The sequence below is a fragment of the Triticum aestivum genome, chromosome 5A (assembly GCF_018294505.1).
Source record: "Triticum aestivum cultivar Chinese Spring chromosome 5A, IWGSC CS RefSeq v2.1, whole genome shotgun sequence".
Taxonomy (NCBI): Eukaryota; Viridiplantae; Streptophyta; class Magnoliopsida; order Poales; family Poaceae; genus Triticum; species Triticum aestivum.
Window position 1 is genome coordinate 581,207,474 of NC_057806.1, and position 19,562 is coordinate 581,227,035.

The window sequence follows — 19,562 nt, forward strand, 5'->3', positions numbered from 1 at the left end:
TGCCAACCCCTATGCATAAGTTCACAGAACTCGCAAGTTGATCACCAAAATATACATCAAGTGGATCACGTGATATCCCATTGTCACCACAGATAAGCACACGCAAGACGTACATCAAGTGTTCTCAAATCCTTAAAGACTCAATCCAATAAGATAACTTCAAAGGGAAAACTCAATCCATTACAAGAGAGTAGAGGGGGAGAAAACACCATAAGATCCAACTATAATAGCAAAGCTCGCGGTACATCAATATCGTACCACCTCAAGAACACAAGAGAGAGATCAAACACATAGCTACTGGTACATACCCTCAGCCCCGAGGGTGGACTACTCCCTCCTCATCATGGAGAGCACCGGGATGATGAAGATGGCCACCGGAGAGGGATTCCCCCCTCCAGCAGGGTGCCAGAACGGGTCTAGATTGGTTTTCGGTGGCTACAGAGGCTTCTGGCGGCGGAACTCCCAATCTATTTTGCTCTCTGATGTTTTTAGGGTATATTGATATATATAGGCGTAAGAAGTCGGTCAGGGGAGCCACGAGGGTGGGGGCGCGCCCAGGGGGTAGGCGCGCCTCCATGCCTTGTGGCCATCTCGAAGGTTCCCTGGCGTATACTCCAAGTCTCCTGGATTGCTTCCGTTCCAAAAATAACTCTCCCGAAGGTTTCATTCTGTCCGGACTCCGTTCGATATTCCTTTTCTTCGAAACACTGAAATAGGCAAGAAAACAACAATTTGGGCTGGGTCTCCGGTTAATAGGTTAGTCCCAAAAATAATATAAAAGTGAACAATAAATCCCATAAACATCTAAGACAGATAATATAATAGCATGGAACAATCAAAAATTATAGATACGTTGGAGACGTATCAAGTATATATAGGTCTAACATGAAATTGAATGAGTGTGCAACAGTACCTAAAGGTAGTAATTTGCTTTATTACATTAACGGATCCCACAAAGTTTTTGTTAAAGTTTTGTGTGGATGAAATGTTCGAAGATCAGGGAGCTATCAATATGAGAAGAATAAAGAGAGGCAAGAGCTCAAGCTTGGGGATTCCCAAGGCACCCCAAGTAAATATTCTAAGGATACTCAAGCATCTAAGCTTGGGGATTCCCCGGTTGGCATCCCATCTTTCTTCTTCAACAATTACCGGTATACCTCGGTTATTGTTTTGTTCACATGATTTGTGTCCTTTGTGTTTTTGTTTTTCCTTTAAGTTCCATGCTAGTATGAGATAACCCTTCATTGGTTTATAGAATGCTCCATGTGCTTCACTTATATCTTTTAAGTATGATCTTATAGAATTGCTCATTGTGCTTCACTTAAATCTTTTGATTATGGTTTTATAGAATGCTTCGTGTGCTTCACTTATATATTTTGAGCTTGGATATTGGTTAGTCTATATTAATTGTAGAATGCTCCATGAACTTCACTTATATCTTTTGGAGTATGAATAATACTATCATCTAAAGTGGATTTAAAAGAAGTTTTCTCCCACTATTCCGAATGAGGAGAATTTTGTTTATGTGGAGAGTAGTACAATTTCTATGCTCGTAGATCATGAAAAGAATGCTTTATGTGATGGTTATATTGTTGAACTCATTCATGATGCTACTGAAAATTATTATGACGGAGGAATACATGTTTGTAGGAGTTGCAACAATATCAAGTTTCCTCTCTATATGCTTAAAGTTTTGAAGTTATACTTGTTTTTCCTTCCTATGCTAGTTGATTCTTGTTCCTGTAAATTATGTGCTCACAAAATCCCTAGGCATAGGAAGTGCGTTAGATTTAAATATGCTAGTCATATTCTTCATGATGCTCTCTTTATGTTTCAATTCTTATCTTTTATGTGAGCATCATTGAAATCATCATGCCTAGCTAAAAGGCATTAAAGAAAAGCGCTTGTTGGGAGACAACTCAATATTTACCCGTACAGTTTTTGTGTGTTATCATTATTAAGCTACTGTATTAATCATGTATTATATCTTTTGTTTCAATAAAGTGCCAAGTAAGACCTTTGGGAAGACTTGGGTGAAAGTTAATGTGATCTTGCTGTAAAAAAAAGAAACTTTATGCTCACGAGATTAGCTGCCATCTTTTACAGAAGAGTGCGATTGAGTTGATTCTTTTTTCATAAGATTAATAGAAAAATTCCTCATGTCCACCAATTTATTTCAGAATTTTTGGAGTAGCAGAAGTATGGTTGGTGTTCAGATCATTACAGACTGTTCTGTTTCTGACAGATTCTGTTTTCATTGCATAGTTTGCTTGTTTGCTTGTTTTCTAGTTTCTATGGCTTATATTTCTCAATATAAATTGTTGAAATGATATGGTACAGTAGGCATTGTGTGAGAACAATTATGAACCTTGTCTTTGACAGTACCAAAGTGAATGGTTTACTCTTTATCATACTAGCCTATCTCACGAAGTTCTGTTAAGTTTTGTGTGATTGAAGTTTTCAAGCTTTGGGTGAGATATCGATATGAGGAGAATAAGGAGTGGAAAGACCCTAAGCTTGGGGATGCCCAAGGTACCCCAAGGTAATATTCAAGGAAGACTCAAGCGCCTAAGCTTGCAAAAATGGCTCTCTAAATATGTATGATCTATTAATGTGTAGAAAATAAGCTTTATACGATCTTGTGATGTGGAAGAAATAAAAGCGATGGACTGCATAATAAAGGTCCATATCACAAGTGGAAAAATAAAGTGGCATTCTTTTGCATTAAGATTTTGTGCATCCAACCATAAAAGGGCATGACAACCTCTGCTTCCCTCTGTGAAGGGCCTATCTTTTACTTTTATCTTCTACCCCTATACAAGAGTCATGGTGGTCATCACCTTTCCTATTTACACTTTTTCCTTTGGGAAGCACTTTGTGTTGGATCAATCCGGATATATATATATATATATATATATATATATATATATATATATATATATATATATATATATATATATATATCCACTTGGATGTAGGTTCTCATAAATTATTATTGTTGACATTACCCTTGAGGTAAAAGGTTGGGAGGCGAAACTATAAGCCCATATCTTTCTCTGTGTCCGATTAAAACTTTGAACCCATAAATATCACATGAGTGTTAGCACTTGTGAAAGATTAAATGATAGTTGATTATGTGGAGTTTGCTGAATCAAAGCACTTACATAGACCCTTCCCGAAAATAAGATGAATTGCAATTGTTTGATGACTAAGAGAACGGTTTGTTAGCTTTCAAGAAAGTTTATGATCTATACTTTAACATGTGAATAGCTTGTTACTTGATCATGAGAAGTTTCATGAGTTGAGCTACTGTTATGGTATATAATGATGCTAGAAAAAGTGGTTGGAACTATCATTGATGAAACTTATGCACTTGCTAGCATTCACACTTCATAAATTATTTCTTTTATCATTTACTTACTCGATGACGTGCATGAATTAAGCTTGGGGATACTGATACGTCTCCAATGTATCTATAATTTATGAAGTATTCATGCCATTATATTATCCATCTTAGATGTTTTATATGCATTTATATGCTATTTTATATGATTTTTGCGACTGACCTATTAACCTAGAGCCCAGTGCCAGTTTCTGTTTTTCTGTTGTTTTGAGTATTGTAGAAAAGGAATACCAAAAGGAGTCCAATTGACGTGCCAATTTTTGATGATTTTTTATGGACCAAAAGAAGACCCCGGAGTAAAAGAGTTGGGCCAGAAGAGTCTCAAGCCGTCCATGAGGGTGGGGGCGCCCCACCCTCCTAGGCATGGGCCCCTATCTCGTGGACGACTCGGAGACCCCCCCTGATGTGAAACCGACGCCAAAAATTCCTATAAATACGGAAACCCCTAGAAAATAACCTAGATCGGAAGTTCCGCCACCGCAAGCCTCTGTAGCCACGAGAAATCAATCTACGCCCTCTCTGGCACCCTGCCGGAGGGGGCCATCATCACCGGAGGGCATGGAGGAGGATCCCGGAGGGGCCATCATCACCATGAAGGCCAAGGACCAGAGGGAGAACCTCTCCCCATCCAGGGGGGAGGCCATGGAGGAGGAAGTACAAGGGGGAGAACCTCTCCTCCTCTCTCTTGGTCGCACTGGAGTGCCATCGAGAGGGGAATCATCGCCGCGGTGATCGTCTTCATCAACATCACCATCATCATCACCATCCTCATCTCTTTTAGGCGGTCCACTCTCCCGCACCCCGCTGTAATCCCTACTTGAACATGGTGCTTTGTGCCACATATTATGATCCAATGATGTGTTGCCATCCTATGATGTTTTGAGTAGATATCCTTTGTCTTTGGGGTGATTGATGATCTAGATTGGTACGAGTTGTATGTTTTATTTTGGTGCTGATCTATTGTGCCCTCCGTGTCGCGCAAGCGTGAGGGATTCCCGTTGTAGGGTGTTGCAATACGTTCATGATTCGCTTATAGTGGGTTGCTTGACAGAAGCATAAACCCGAGTAAGGGGGTTGTTGCGTATGGGATAAAGGGGACTTGATACTTTAATGCTATGGTTGGGTTTTACCTTAATGATCTTTAGTAGTTGCAGATGCTTGCTAGAGTTCCAATCATAAGTGCATATGATTCAAGAAGAGAAAGTATGTTAGCTTATGCCTGTCCCTCATATGAAATTGCAATGACGACTATCGGTCTTGTTAACAATTGCCTAGGACAATTCCGCACACCGACCCATCATTATTCCACACTCGCTATTCATATTTAGTAATATATTCTAACTTTATGATAACATCACCTACTTTCATATTTTAGCTCTCCAATATCATGCAAAGTTATCCTCTTCATACCCACAACGTAGTTTTATTTCTCGTTTCTAGTTGGAAGCAAACGTTTAGTGTACGTAGAGTTGTATCAGTGGCAGATAGGGCTTGAGAGAATATTGATCTTACCTTTAGCTCCTTGTGGGTTCGACACTCCATACTTATCATTTCCACCTTAGGGAATTGCTATGATGATTCCCTGCACTTGGGGATTATCAGTGACGGTGGAGTGGACCACGGGCCGTGGCGCTACGGCCCGAAGGGGCGACGCAGTGATGGTATGCAGGTCGGGGCGATGGTGGGAAGACCTCAGGGCGACAACGGAGACCACGGGCCGCGGCGCTATGGCCCGAAGGGACGGTGCAGCGGCGGAGCGCGGATCGGTGCAACCGCGGGGACAGCCTCGAGCGGTGGCTGGGACCATGTATCGTGGCCCTACGGCCCGTAGGGGCGACGCAGCGGCGATGCGCGAGTTGATGCAGCCGCGAGGAAAACCATGGGACGGCGGCGCTGTGGCCCGACGGGGCGACGTAGCGGCAGCCCGTTGCTCGATCGATGGAGGGGCACACTGAACTCGGGGACGATCTTCACGGGACATGCGGAGGCGCGTATAACCAACGGGTCAGGTCGGTCGCGCGGCGTAGATGAGGCGGATCGCGGCGTCGAGCGGGTGATCAAGCCGATCACGCGCGAGGTCGGGGACGCCGCTCGGTGGAGGCGTGGTGACCATGGAGTCTGAGATGAAGCCGGCGATGGTGGACGTCATGCGGACGAGCGTGTTAGCACCCGCACCTGGGCTGCGAAAGTAGCGCCAGCGTCCGGGCAACGAGGCCCGAGCGACCAATGTTGCAACAGCGCCCGTGTCGAGGCAGCCGACGAGCCTGGCGCAGCCGGCCCGATGCAGCCGTGGATGAGGCCGGCGAGGTAGACCACAGAGCCGCCGTGCAGACGCGGCGGAGGCAGGTGACGTGGATCGATTGGCGGGCTGGCGCGTGAGCGGCGGCTATGATTGGCTGCTGCATGGCGCGAGGCCATCGGGTGGAGGTGATGCACGTGTCCCGGTCGGAGAGGGCAGAGACGGTCGGCGTAGATCAACGGGCAGACCGGCGCGCAGACGACGACTATGAGCGGCCGCCTGTTGCGCGAGGCCACCGTGTAGGTGAAGGAGCCAGCCGGTCATGACAGTTTTGGAGTAGAGGCGCACGGGGTCGACGGCTGCGGCGGGCGACGCAAACCGATCAAGCATAGATCGAAAAACCAAAAAGAAAACGCAAATCAAGATGAGCGGCGGGAGAGAGAAAAACCAGGAGCAAGGGCTCAGGAAGAAGACTCTCTAGGGCAGCCGATCAACACGACCGACGAACGAACCCTAGGCACGGGAGACGCGGCCCCCGGCGGCGGTCATGAAGGCCGACTGCCCCGGAGGCGGCGCGCGGGCGCGGAAGTGGCGGCGACGGCTAAGGTTTAGAACCCAGAAATTGATATCATGTTAGAAGGGAGAGAGGAGTTTGGTGGAATTGTTCATTGTATTACTTGAGCCTCGTGAACATATACATAAGAATACAATGATCAACTTGAAGTATAAGACAAGGTAGGACAAAATTCTAGTCTGTCCTATACTTTCTCATAATCTTATACTCAACATACCATGACGAACAACTACATGGTGCATGCACCTTTTGGATATGAGAAGTTCATCAAAAGGGAGGAACTAGAGAAATCAGAGCATCTCAAGGACGATTCCTTCGATGTCAAGGTCAATGTCACTACAATCATGAGCGAGTTCCAGGCGCAAGAAACACCACGCATAGTGATCCCACCGTCTCGTTAGAAATATGTTGTGCTCTATCTCTATTTCTCTACGCTTTTTTATGGTGCCGTTCACAATCACATACGCGAGGCTAGGTGGTAGGGATCGCGCGCCGTTAATGATTGCTTGTAGGCAAGAGAAAGCAATGGATGAGCTCCTCGCTCCCGCGACCTCTCGTCGCCGCCGGGTGATCCCTCGCCGCCTCTGCCCTACGAAGCGCCCGCCTCCCCTCCCTGCCTCCTCGGGAGCCTCTTCGACCTCCTGCCTGGGGAGGCGTGCTCGCCGCTCTCCCTCCCCTGGCGTGTCCAAGGCGTGCCTCGGGCCGGCGACACCATTGTCGTTGTCTCGCCCCCTGCGCCGTCCAAGCCCTGCTGCAACCCCGCGCCGCCTCCCGGCAATGATGACCTCGAGGCCTTGTTGCGAGGATTCCGGCTGGGGAAACCCGGCCAGGTTGCCTTCAAAAGACCAGGTGCGGCGTTCCTCGACTTCGTTCTTCTCAACTTTTACACCATGGTAGCCTCGCCCCTTGCTCGTTTATTCCCGACTAGCTCTTGCCGCTTCTGGATCACTCTAGCTGTGCCCTCCTCCCGGGTCAATGTGTTCTTCATTAAAAACGTGCTTAACTTCCTTCTCACGGATGCCCCGGACTGCTTCTCCATCCTCGCGGATGGCCCGGACTGCTTTTGCTCCTGGCCGCCTCGCTGGCCGTCGCCAATTTCGTGGTCGCCACGGTGCGTCTGCGCCTTGGTAGGACGGAGCTCATCCTCCATCGCCGTCGGCGGGAAGCGGTGGATGGTGCCGCGCGTGCTAGGGTGCATGCGTGCCACGCAATCCCCGGTGCCTCGGAAGCGGCGGCGCGTGCCCTGGTTCCCGCCCGTATCCCTGCATGCATGCAATCAATCCCACCCCCTCCCCTCCTGTCAGCCTGCCCTGCAACCCGTGGCCCTCCCCCGCGCGTGCCTGCTTTTCTGGACGGCTCGGCGCCCCACCCGCGTCTGACTGCTGACACGCATCCCTCCCTCCCGTTTGGCTTATCCCTAGCCCCAGATACAACATGCGCGGTGCCACCATACCCCTGCGCTCTGCTCCGTCTTCTCCTACCTCGCCTCTTTCCCTCGCTCGTCCTCTGCAGACCCCCGACCCGTCCATCGAAGGCGCGAATCCCGCCCCCTCCCTCCCTGCGGGAATCCGGGTGCAGCGTGATGCGTCCTGCGGCGCCGCACCCCCATCCCCCGTTTCCCCGGTGCCCTCTGCTGCAAGCGGCGCCCCCATCCCGCCCCGGTCCTATAAGGAAGCTCTGCTCACCCCGTCTCCACCTCCACCCAACAAACGGCGCCTCCTTGCCTTCTTGCCATCCCCGGTCAAGACTCTGTGCCACAAGTGCTACTCCTCGCGCCACCTTGTCCGTGACTGCCGAGACCCCGTCCGCTGCCGGGACTGTGGTCGCTCCGGCCACATTAGCTCACAATGTATGTTTGATCCTTTGGTCCTCATTCCTCCTTCTCCTACCTCGCCCTCCCTTCCTGTCTCACCGCTCCCTCTGTCGCATTGCAGGCTTTCCGACACGCTTAGCCGGTCCCCGTCCCACTCCCGCTCCACCTCCCCCGCTCGCACCCCGCCCCGGGAGCACTGGATGACGTGGTACTACCGCGAGGTCGAAGCCGAGCGCACCGTGCCCTTCTTCTCGCGTCCGCCGACGCCTTTTCCCCGTGGCGCTCCTCCGTCCTCCAATGCCGCCTCGGGGGAGGCCACTGCTGAGCCTGCAGCCGGGGGTGGCCACACCTCCGCTCCCGGCAGCTCTCGGGGCAGTCAAGCGGGGGGCGGCCGTCGCTGTCCGGAGTATGCGGAGTGCTTCATGCCGCTGGTGGCGGACATGTCGCACTCCCGGCGCTTCGCCTATGCGCTTATCGACCCGCCATCGCATTGCCCGGCGGACCTCCTTTGCCGTGCGTTCGAGCAGCGGGCCGGCAACCCCTCCATTGGGTTGGCCGCCTCCCACTACGGCGCCATGATGGTGATCTTCTCGTCGGAGCATGCCCGTGAGCTCGCCCTGCGCGAGTTCTTCCCCCTCCCCTTCGACGGCCACGTCATCATGCTCGAGCGCCCAGAGAACGGCGAGAACTATTTTGGCTGGGAGTACACCTGCTTCGCCCAGCTCTCCGCCACCGGCTTCCCCCTCGAGCACTGGCATGAGGGTGGCATCCGCAATGCCTTGCGCTCCATCGGCAACGTGTGATGCATCGACCCCCACTGCCTCAACGACCTCGACTTCTCTGCGGTGCGCCTCGTCATCCGCTTGGAGCACGCGGATGATGTGCCGCATGCACTCCTCCTCCGCAACTTCGATGGTGACCTGTCCACGGACGTTGCCATCCGCCGTGTCCGCTCCTGGACTGTGGATGAAGATGGCTCCTCTGTCTCCTCCCACTACTTCGAGCCTGCCGACGGCTCTCCGCCTCCCTCACCGCGTGTGCGTCGCTCCACGGCCATGGACGACATCGACACAGAGAGCCTGTGCGGGTTTGGCTCCCTCTCCTTCGCTACGGCTCCTGCAGCCCCGGCGCCTCCCACTGGCTACCCCGACGCTGCCGATAGCACCAGCGTGGCCCGCCTCCGGCGCGAAATCGGGCGTCGCCTCTCTTTCCTCCTCTCGGAGCTCTTCCCTGCGCGCTGGTGCTCCCTCTTCCCACCTGCTACTCCCCTTGTCGTGGAGGAGGGGCCCGCGTCTGGTGCCGTCTCTGACTCCTCGCTCTATTCCGTCGTGGTCTCCATGGCTACTTCCGAGGAGGGTGTCCCTATGCTGCATCCCTCCCCGCTCATGTAGCCTTCCGACCTCCGCAACGACGAGCATGAGCATGCAGCGTGCAAGCGTCGTGGCCTCCGCAAGCGCTCCGTTGACTCGTCGTTCACCGCTGGGCGCCGCAGCCTCCGCCTCGCCGGGAAGGAGCCGGCCGGCTACGTGAAGATGCTTGAGCGGGTCAAGGCGGCTCGGTTTGACTCCTCCAAGGGGTCTCCCTGTCTCCGCGCCGCGATCAGGGCGGCCGGCATCGACGCCGATGACGGCGCTGCTACGCCTCTCCCGCTCCATCTTCTTCAAGACCTGGGGGCATCGTGCGGTGTTGACCTTGATACTCTGGCGGCTGGGGCCCGCGCTGAGGTGGCTTCCCATGCGCCATGAGCGACATGCATCCTCTTGGCCCCCCCGCTCCCAATCTCTGCCATCTCTGTCATCGGGCCACTGCATGTCCTTGCCTCCCCTCCCCATGTTTTAGTTACGTAGGCTTGATCTCGTGCTCCCGTCCGTGGGCCCCATTGTGGGGTTGCCGGAGTACTGTATCCTTTAATGTTTTTTCTTTTCCCCCCGTGGGGTTTGTAATGGCCTCAGGCCCACTTGTTCTTCTTATCAAGCCTGCGTATTTCCTTTTGTTGTCTGCTGTTTGGAGCCTCTTAGATGCCCATGACTAGTACCTTCTCTCTGTGTACGTGGAATGTGCGTGGGCTTGGGAATGCATGCAAGTGTCGTGATGTACGTGCAGATTTCGAGGCCATGCATCCAGCTCTCCTTGGGATTCAGGAGACGAAACTTGACTCCCCCTACAAGAAAAACCGACTCGTTCCTTCCTCCCTCGCTCCGCTCGCTCCTCCCAGTTGACTCTTGTGGGGCGTCCGGTGGCCTTTGCACCGCTTGGGATGACCGCATCTTCTCTCTCGTGCACGACATCTCCTCTACTCGTGCCCTCTTGGTTGATCTCCTCCTTTGCTACGATAACACCCTGATCCGTGTTACGAATATCTATGCGCCCTGCGACCATGCTTCCAGGGGCGGAGCTTTGTTGGGGCCAAACTGGGCCATGGCCCGCCCAGGTTTTTTACACTTTTGATTTTACCTATGCATCGAAGGAAAGCCCACCTGCAGCCTAGTAAGGATACGATCGATCCAAAGCACTCGAGGTCTCTCGCTCGCAAGTCCCAGCTTTCTCGCACGCAGCCGCTCCTGCTGTTTCTCACGGCCGCATCAGGCAGGAGACAGAGACATCGGCCAATCAAGCAACCACTCCATCTAATTTCCCTGTAATTACGATTCAGCAAGAGATCACAGCTAATCTAATTTGTTTTCCCAAATTCTGAGTTCAACGATGTAGTTAGATACAGACTGTCCATATGCTTATTTTGTCCATGATATAGTCCTGGTTGTTCCACTCAACTGAGGGCATGGATTAGATGCAAATAGTACTACATTGTACATCTAATTTTCCTGCAATTGCTTCATTAGATATCCTGATTTTCCACTCAGTTGTTCTTTGCATTTTACATATCACAGCATATGTTGGGTAGCCATAAGCAATGGTAAACAAGCTCACTCACACGGTCACACCTAGAGAAGAATTGATTTGGTTTTCAAAAGAAAAAAAGATCATTTCAAAATTCAATTGATATATACATATATTCTCACTCCACCTGTATTAGAGACTAAATGCATATATATGACCCAGAATTTCAAAAAAAAATCGGTGCTCTCCCTTTGTCTGGCCCGCCCAACATTTTCTTTGAAGCTCCGCCACTGCATGCTTCCAAGGCTGGCTTCCTCGCCGAGCTGGCCAACCATGCCCCCAGCGACTCCACTCCATGGTGCCTTCTTGGCGACTTCAACCTTACCCGCTCCCCCGAGGATCGCAACAACTCTAACTTTTGTCGTTCTGAAGCAGGTCTGTTCAATAATTCCATCAATGCGCTCTCCCTCATTGACCTCCCTCTCCGTGACCGCCTCTTTACCTGGTCTAACTGCCAGTCGTCTCCCATTCTTGCTCGCCTCGACCGGGTCCTGATCAACGTGGCCTGGGATGCCAAGTTTCCAACCTCCATCCTCTCCTCTTTTGCACGCTCCACGTCCGATCACGTCCCCCTCCTCGCTGCTATCTCCTCCACCGCCCCAAAACCCGTATTTTTCGTTACGAGAAATCCTGGGCCTTGCACCCCTCCTTTCGATCAGCGGTGGACGCTTCTTGGGCCTCTGCCTCGCGCCCCGACCCCACTGCTCGTTTGGTAGCTCGTCTTCGTCAGGTTCGGTTATGTTGTAAACGGTGGACAAAACGGGTTGCGGCGGCGGCCCGCCAGGAGCAGGACTGCCGGGTCCTCATCGGTTTCCTCGATCATATCGAGGAAAGGCGTCCTCTCTCTCACCTAGAAGTCTTCTTCGCTCTCTTACTATTGATGCCCTGCATGTCTCTATTAAGGAGCGGGTCGTTTACTGGAAACTTCGCGCTATATTTCGCTTTGCCTTTGAGGGGGATGAGAACACTGGTTTTTTCCATGCCTCTGCCTCCTCCCGGTTCCGCAAAAACTGCATCCCTGTCCTCTCGGTGGACGGGGTGGATCTTTTCTCGCACGACGACAAAGCCTCTGCTCTTCGGAGCTTCTATAAGGAGCTTTTGGGGATCACCTCCACCTGCAGCTGGGGGTTCTCTCTTTCTGCTCTCTACCCAGATGCGAACCCTCTCCCCGTTGATCTGTCAGCCCCCTTCACGTCTGATGAGATCCGTCAGGCCTTCCTCGCCATGAACCGCCTCTCCAGTCCGGGCCCCGATGGGTTCGGCCCCTCGTTCTTTGTCTATTTTTGGGACACTGTCGTTGCTGACGTCGAAGGGGTTTTTCACGATTTCCATGCGGGGACCCTTGACCTCTCTCACATTAACAGAGCCTTCCTTGTCCTCCTTCCCAAGTTTGAGGCCGCCCGCTCTCCTTCGGACTTCCGTCCCATCTCCCTCCAAAACTGCATTATGAAAGCCATCACCAAAGCGTTGTGCTCTCGGTTGCAAAAATACATTCACTCGCTTGTTGACCCAGACCAGACTGGCTTTCTTCCTGGCCGGCGCATCTCGGAAAATATTGTCTACGCTACCGACCTCCTTCGCACATGTCACAACCGGAAAGCCCCCGCCGTTGTTTTGAAAATCGATTTTCGGAAAGCCTTCGACTCGGTTAACTGGTCCAGCCTTCTTACCATCCTTTCCGTTTGGGGCTTCGACTCGAGATGGTGTGGTTGGATCCGTGATATCCTTACCACTGGTCACACCTCGATTCTTTTGAACAATGTCCCCGGAGACTGGATCCTCTGTCGTAATGGCCTTCACCAGGGTGACGCCCTCTCCCCGTATCTTTTCATCATCGTTGCTGATGTGCTTCAACATCTTATTCACGATGCTTGGTCGAAGGGTCGGCTCGCCCACCCCGTTTCCCCCTCCCTTCCGTGCCCTGTCCTGCAATACGCTGACGACACTCTTATCCTTTGTCGCGCAGACATCCCCTCCGTTACACACCTCAAAAACATCCTGGATGCTTTCGCCCTTGCCACCGGCCTTGCTATTAACTTCCACAAGTCTGGGTTTATTCCCATGCACTGTAGCCCCGACATGTCTTCTGCCATGGCATCCATTCTTGGCTGCCCTATCTCCTCCTTCCCCCAACCGTACCTTGGCCTCCCCTTGTCCCCGCTTAAACTCCCCTTATCTGCTTATGACCCCCTCATCCGCTCGATCGACCGGTACCTCTCTGGTTGGCGAGCCCTCCTTCTCTCGTCCGGCGGTAGGATGGTCCTTTGTAACGCTGTCCTTAATAACATGTCTACTTACTTTATGTGCTCCTACTTGCTACCTTCTGGTGTGGTTGAGATGATCGATCGTAGGCGCCATGCCTTTTTTTGGACCAGCAAGGATACTTGCTCCGGGGCCCGCTGTCTAATTGCTTGGGATAAGGTGTGTGCAGATGTGCAGGAGGGAGGCTTCGGGGTTCATGATCTTCGTCGCCAGAACAGTTGTCTTCTACTCAACTTCATTCACAAGCTTCATCAGCCGGACTGCCCGCCATGGAAGAGTTGGTTCCTCAACAACATCAGGGGAGACGTTGGCGACCGCTCTTCTGCGCCGTCGTTTCTTGAGATCATCATTCGCCAGGGCCTCCCGACGTACAGGGCTATCACCCGGATTGAGCTCTGGGATGGGCGATCCACCTCCTTCTGGCACGACAGGTGGCGGCCCGGCGGCTCTCTCTGCTTCTACTATGCGGCCCTCTTCTCCCACTCCACGCGGCACAATGCCTCAGTGGCGGCGGTTGCCGCCGAAGGGCTGCATCTCCAGCCGCGCCTTTCCTCCGTCGCTGCCGCCCAGCTGGTGGAGGTGCAGGCTCTCATTCGTGACCTCGTGCTGGTCGACGCCCCGGACTGCAGGTTCATGGCATGGGGGGAGCGCCTCGAGTTCAGCTCGCGTGCGGTGTTTCATCTCCTTTCCCCGCGCGGGGTTCTCTGCCAGACCTCCGTCGACATTTGGAGCTCCCGTCTCCCTCGGAAGCTCAAGATCTTCGCATGTCTGCTGACCCGTGATCGCCTGAGCACCGGGCAGAACCTCTTCGCGAAGAGCTGCGCCCCCTCCAGCACATGTGCCTCCTGCACAGGCGAGGAGTCCACAGCTCATATCTTCGCTCTCTGCAGTCGGGCGGCCTCCACTTGGGACCGGCTGGGGATGGGCCCCTTCCTCACGATTAGGGGAATTCTTGACTCTACGCCGCCAGATGTTTCCATGACGGCGGCCTGGAGAGACAGCCTCTATGTGCTTCTTTGGCAGATTTGGAAGGCTCGCAACAACGCCACCTTCAACGCGACCGGGAGCAACGCCGGCGACATTCTCAGTAAGGCGGCTGACGATCTCTTGCTCTGGAGCCGCCGCTTCGATGCTCCCTCCCGGGATCGTCTCCTCACGATCCGCCTTTTTTTCCTCTCGGTTCTTTAGCCTCCCCCCCTCTTTTTTTTGTTTTCTCGCTTCTTAGCTTGTAGTTTTTTTATCCGTTCGATGAAAAATGATGTATGACTGCCAAGTCCTCCGAGTAATATATAACAACTGGTGGGGCGTGTGCCCCCCCCCCCCCCCCCGTCATTCTCGAAAAAAAGGTGGTAAGGATCTTCTATACTGCATTTTCAAAGAGTCTGCGTCTTATACAGTTTTAAGATTCCTAGTAGATAGAGTCCAGATCAAACTATCAATCACGATATAATTTGTTCATTAGCGGATGCTATCCATCTAGTCCCCGAAGCACGCGCTTGTGAGCAATGCCTCATAATAGAGTATAAATTCCTCTAATTATGTAGATCAACATTAGGGCTGTAATCTAATTACACGATCTAGTTTCTTCCAATTATCAGTGTGCCCGGGTAGTCTTTCCAATATATAAAGCATATTGTATTCCAACGATAACTGACCAGCTTCCCTAAGCATGCAACACTTAAGTACATTCCAGCAATAATAATTCCATGCACAAAACACATGTATAATTCCATATGAGGTATTCCGAATATTAATGATAATAAGTATTTGAATATAGTTGCGGGACATATAATCCCAACATCTCCCACTTGTCGAAAACGATCATTCAAGAATTCATAAACTCATAGCCTGGACATGCTTACCAAATACCACCTGACTAAGTGACTTAGTCAAAGGATCAGCAACCATATCAGTACTAGGTAGAAACTCTAAAGAAACTGACTTAAGTATATTAATTACGTCACGTATATAGTGATACCTTCCCTCAATATATTTGATCTTGCTGTTGAACTTGGGATATCTGGAAACCTTTATTACAACCTGATTATCACAATACACCACCACTGGTTTGCTAGCACTTTCAACAATCTTCAAAGTCGAAAGAAATTCCTTCAGCCACACCGCCTCCTTCATAGCTTCTGACACAGCAATAAACTCCGCCTCCATGGAAGATAACACCACCGAATATTGCTTCTTACTACGCCAAGATATAGCGCCACCAGCTAATGTAAATAGATACCCAGACGTAGACTTCCGGTCGTCCAAATCACCCTGCCAATCAGCATCAGTATAGCCCTACAGCTGTAGATCATTTTGGTTAAAACAAAGTGAATAATCCAGTGTTGCTTGAACATAATAAAGAGCATGTTTAATTTGATTCCACTGCCCAATTCCTAGATTCATTTGATATCTACTGAACATTCCAACAGTATAGCAGAAATCGGGGCGTGTGAATAACATGGCATGCATCAAAGATCCCAAGGCAGAAGCATATGGAGTCTTTCCATTCTCTTGTTTTCATCGGGAGTTATAGGATACATCCCCTCACTGAGTTTAATTCCTACAGCCATGGGCACTGAAGCAGGCTTGCAGTTTTCCATAGATAAACTTTTAAGAACAGATTTTAGATAATTCCTTTGAGACAAAACCAAAGTTCCTTTATTCCGATCTCTAAGTATTTCCACTCCTAGAACATAGGAAGTGTTTCCCATATCTTTCATTTCAAATGTAGAAGATAACCAAGTTTTATCTTCTATCAACATTTCCTTACTACTAGAAGCAATAAGTATATCATCAACATACAGTGACAAGAGTGTAAAATTTCCTCCCACTAATTTAAAATAAATGCAATGATCTTCTTCCATCATAGAAAACCCATATGATGTGATAGCATCATCAAACAAGATATTCCATTGCCGCGAAGCTTGCCTAACCCATAAATGGATCTATTTAGCTTACACACGTTTCCTTGATTTTTCCTTTTCAATAAAACCATCAGGTTGAGACATATAAATTTCTTCCTTCAAATGACCATTCAAGAAGGCAGTTTTAACATCCATTTGATGAAGTTCCAGATCAAAATAAGTAGTCAGCGCAGCAATAATACGAATAGAAGTAAATTTGGCTACAGAGGAAAAAGTTTCCACAAAGTCAACTCCTTCCCTTTGTGTGTACCCTTTAGCAACCAACCTAGCTTTGTATTTTTCAACATTACCAAGCATTTAGTTTTCTTTTAAAAATCCACTTTGATCCAATTGCCTTCTGGTCATTAGGTAGATCAACTAATTCCCAAACTTTATTATTTTCCATGGAGTTTAGTTCCTCGTGCATGGCTTCCATCCATAACTTTGATTCTGAACAAGACATGGCATGTTTAAAAGATTTTGGTTCTTCCTCTAAACTAGAAGTTTTAGAGTATACTTCCCCCATAAATACATAATAATAATCATCAAGGTATGATGGGGCTGCTATATTCCTCCCACTTCTCCTAGGTAAACTAGGTATATGAGTCTCAACATTTGTGTTGCCATTATCTTGGTTTTCCTGATTGTTAATTAGAGACAGTTTCAACACTAGTATCTAAGGGGGTTGTCAACAATTCCACTCTCGCACGTTTGGCACGGCGAGGTGTATCTTGATCTAGAAAAACGGCATCTCTACTTTCAATTAACATCTTCTTCTCTGATCCATTAAATCTATAGCCATTTGAACCAGAAGCATATCCAATAAATATTCCTGGAAAATTCTTTGGTTCCAGTTTTGTTCTTAGTTGACTAGGTACTCTAATCTGTGCATTGCATCCCCACACTGCTAAGTTCAACAATATAGGTTTCCTCCCTTTCCATAATTCATGAGTAGAACTAACATATTTAGAAGGCGAATGATTAAGTAAATAAACAGCAGTATGAAGAGCCTCTCTCCAAAAATATAAAGGAAGATCAGAATATGCCATCATAGACCTAACCATGTCCATTAAAGTTCTATTCCTCCTTTCAGCTACGCCATTTTGCTAAGGAATATAAGGTAAGGTATAATGATGAACAATTCCATTTTCCTTGCAAAACTCATCTAATATTCCTGATGTGTATTCACCACCACGATCAGTTCTAAGCACCTTGATCTTTTTGTTCAACTGATTTTCTACCTCAGCTTTAAATACCTTGAACATGTCAAAACCTTCTGACTTATGCTTAATTAAGTAAACATAGCCGTATCTAGAGAAATCATGTATAGAAGTAATGAAATAGACCTTTTGTCCAAATGTAGATACAAACATCTCGCCACAAATATCTGAATGAACAATAGCAAGTGGTTCAGTAGACCTTGACGCTTTAGGAAAAGGCGCCCTGGTCATTTTTCCTACAACACATGCCTCGCAAATGTCGTAGTCTTCCCACTTGAAGTTTAAAATTTCAGAACTAATTAGCCTTTTAATTCTGTTCTTTGAGATATACCCAAGCGAAGATGCCAGAGGTATGACTCTGAACAATTATTGTTCCCATCTATATTCCTCACTACCGAGTTCTGTTCAGTCACCATACAATCCATCCTATCGATGTCCATAAAATCCTCAATATAGTATAGACCATCAAATCTATTTCCTCATTGAACTAAATTTCCATTCATCAGTATTTTAACTCTACCATCTCCAAATAAGACCTTAAAACCAATAGATTCCAGTCTAGAAACAGAGATTAAATTCTTTGTCATGCTAGGGGAATAGACCGTGTCTTTCAAAATTAATTTTCCTCCACCAGGGAGTTTGAGTGTATAATCACCAATGCCCAAAATATCAGCTTTTGCAGTTGTTCCTAGATAAATAAATATAGTTCCTTTTGGTATGGATTTAAAAAAAAGTGAAACCAACACTATTCCTTGCAATATGCAAAGTGTAACCAGAGTCTACTACCCATCAAGTAGTAAACAATGATTCAGAACAAGCAAATAGATTATACGTACCATCAAGAGAAGAAATATCCTTCTTGTTGCCCTGATGCTTGTCATGGTGCTGCTTCTTAGACTTGGCATCTTGTTTATAAGGTTTCTTATTCTTGCACTCAGTTCTAAATTGCCCATACTCTCCACAACCATGACATCTAAATTTCCTCTTATCAAAATTAGAGTTTGGACCTCTTCCATTATGATCATCCCAGTTTCTCTTCGTGTTGATTTTGTCCCTCAAATCACCTCCTTGATGCTTCTTCTGCCAACGCCTCCTATCTTCACCAAGGTGCAACTCCTGATGATGTGAGTGTCTCTCTTTCCCTAGTGAAGTTTTCCTATCTTCTTCCATGAGCAAATGATGCCTCAAATTGCACATGTTCAGTCATCTTTCAAAGTGACAGAATGATATTTTAAATTGTTCCCAAGTGTGCGGAAGTGAGTTCAGAGCCACCATTACTTGCACCTCCTCAGAAATGGGATAGCCAGCATTTTTCAGTTCCTCATTCAGCACACACAACTTGTTTAAGTGCTCATTTACAGAAGTATTATATGCCATCTTAGATGTCAAGAACACATAATCCCAACACGTCTGACATGCACCGGCACTTCGGGGATCTCCTGTCAAGCAAAGAAGGTGTCGATGTTGAATTCCTTGTCGGCAGGGAGAAGTTCCGGGTGCACCGGTCGGTGCTTGCAGCGCGCTCTCCAGTTATCAGAGCTGAGTTCTTTGGTTCGATGAAGGGGAGCACAACCAAAAATGCCATACACATAGATGACATGGAGGCAGAGGTGTTCAGCAATTTGCTCACTTTCATCTACACTGATGATGTAATGCCTGATACGAATCAAGCAGATGAGTATGCCATGGCTCAGCATTTGCTTGTCGCAGCAGATAGGTATAGTTTGGAGAGGCTCAGGCCGATCTGTGAAGATAAGCTGTGCAATTGTATCGATACGAGCTCTGTGGCCACCATATTAGCACTGGCAGAGCAGCACCACTGCCATGGGCTTAAGAAGGCATGCCTGTTGTTCCTAGGCTCGTCGACGAATCTGAATGCGGTCATGGAGTCCAAGGGATTTGAGTACTTAACCAAGACCTGCCCTGCTGTTCTGAAAGATCTCCTCATGTTCAAGTCTGTTACTGGATAGTTTGGGAGAAGAAAGTCAAGGGCATGGACATGAGGTTTCAGTGCACGCATGTCATTTGCAATCATATTTCTAGAAAGGTACTAAAGACTGCATGGTATCTGATACTCGTATTAGTAGTATTACTTGTATCTTTTTCTCACAAACGCAATGTAGTACCTCGGTCTCTTTTTTGTTTGGCCACTGTGTCATTTGTGGAGAATCTTCAACGGCATGACAACCATGTGCAAAGCAAGAACTATTTGTGCTAATTAGATGAAACTTCAGAAGTTCCTTTTATTTG

The 19,562-nt window shown here is 48.7% G+C and overlaps 2 protein-coding genes across 2 annotated transcripts in view; both read left to right on the plus strand.

Annotated features, from left to right (window-relative positions):
* The window catches only part of LOC123101587 (BTB/POZ and MATH domain-containing protein 2-like), a 32,091-nt gene extending 12,809 nt beyond the window's left edge, over window positions 1-19,282 (plus strand). Inside the window, exons 3-5 of the mRNA XM_044522968.1 lie at window positions 4,851-4,855; window positions 6,480-6,607; window positions 18,703-19,282. Of these exons, the coding sequence (XP_044378903.1) occupies window positions 4,851-4,855; window positions 6,480-6,607; window positions 18,703-19,282 (713 nt within the window). The remainder of the gene's footprint in view (window positions 1-4,850; window positions 4,856-6,479; window positions 6,608-18,702) is intronic.
* Window positions 7,653-10,030, plus strand: LOC123104971 (uncharacterized). The gene is made up of 2 exons (XM_044526929.1): window positions 7,653-8,065; window positions 8,151-10,030. Coding segments are annotated over exons 1-2 (684 nt in total). The 5' UTR covers window positions 7,653-8,063; the 3' UTR covers window positions 8,833-10,030.
* Window positions 19,283-19,562: the final 280 nt, after the last annotated feature.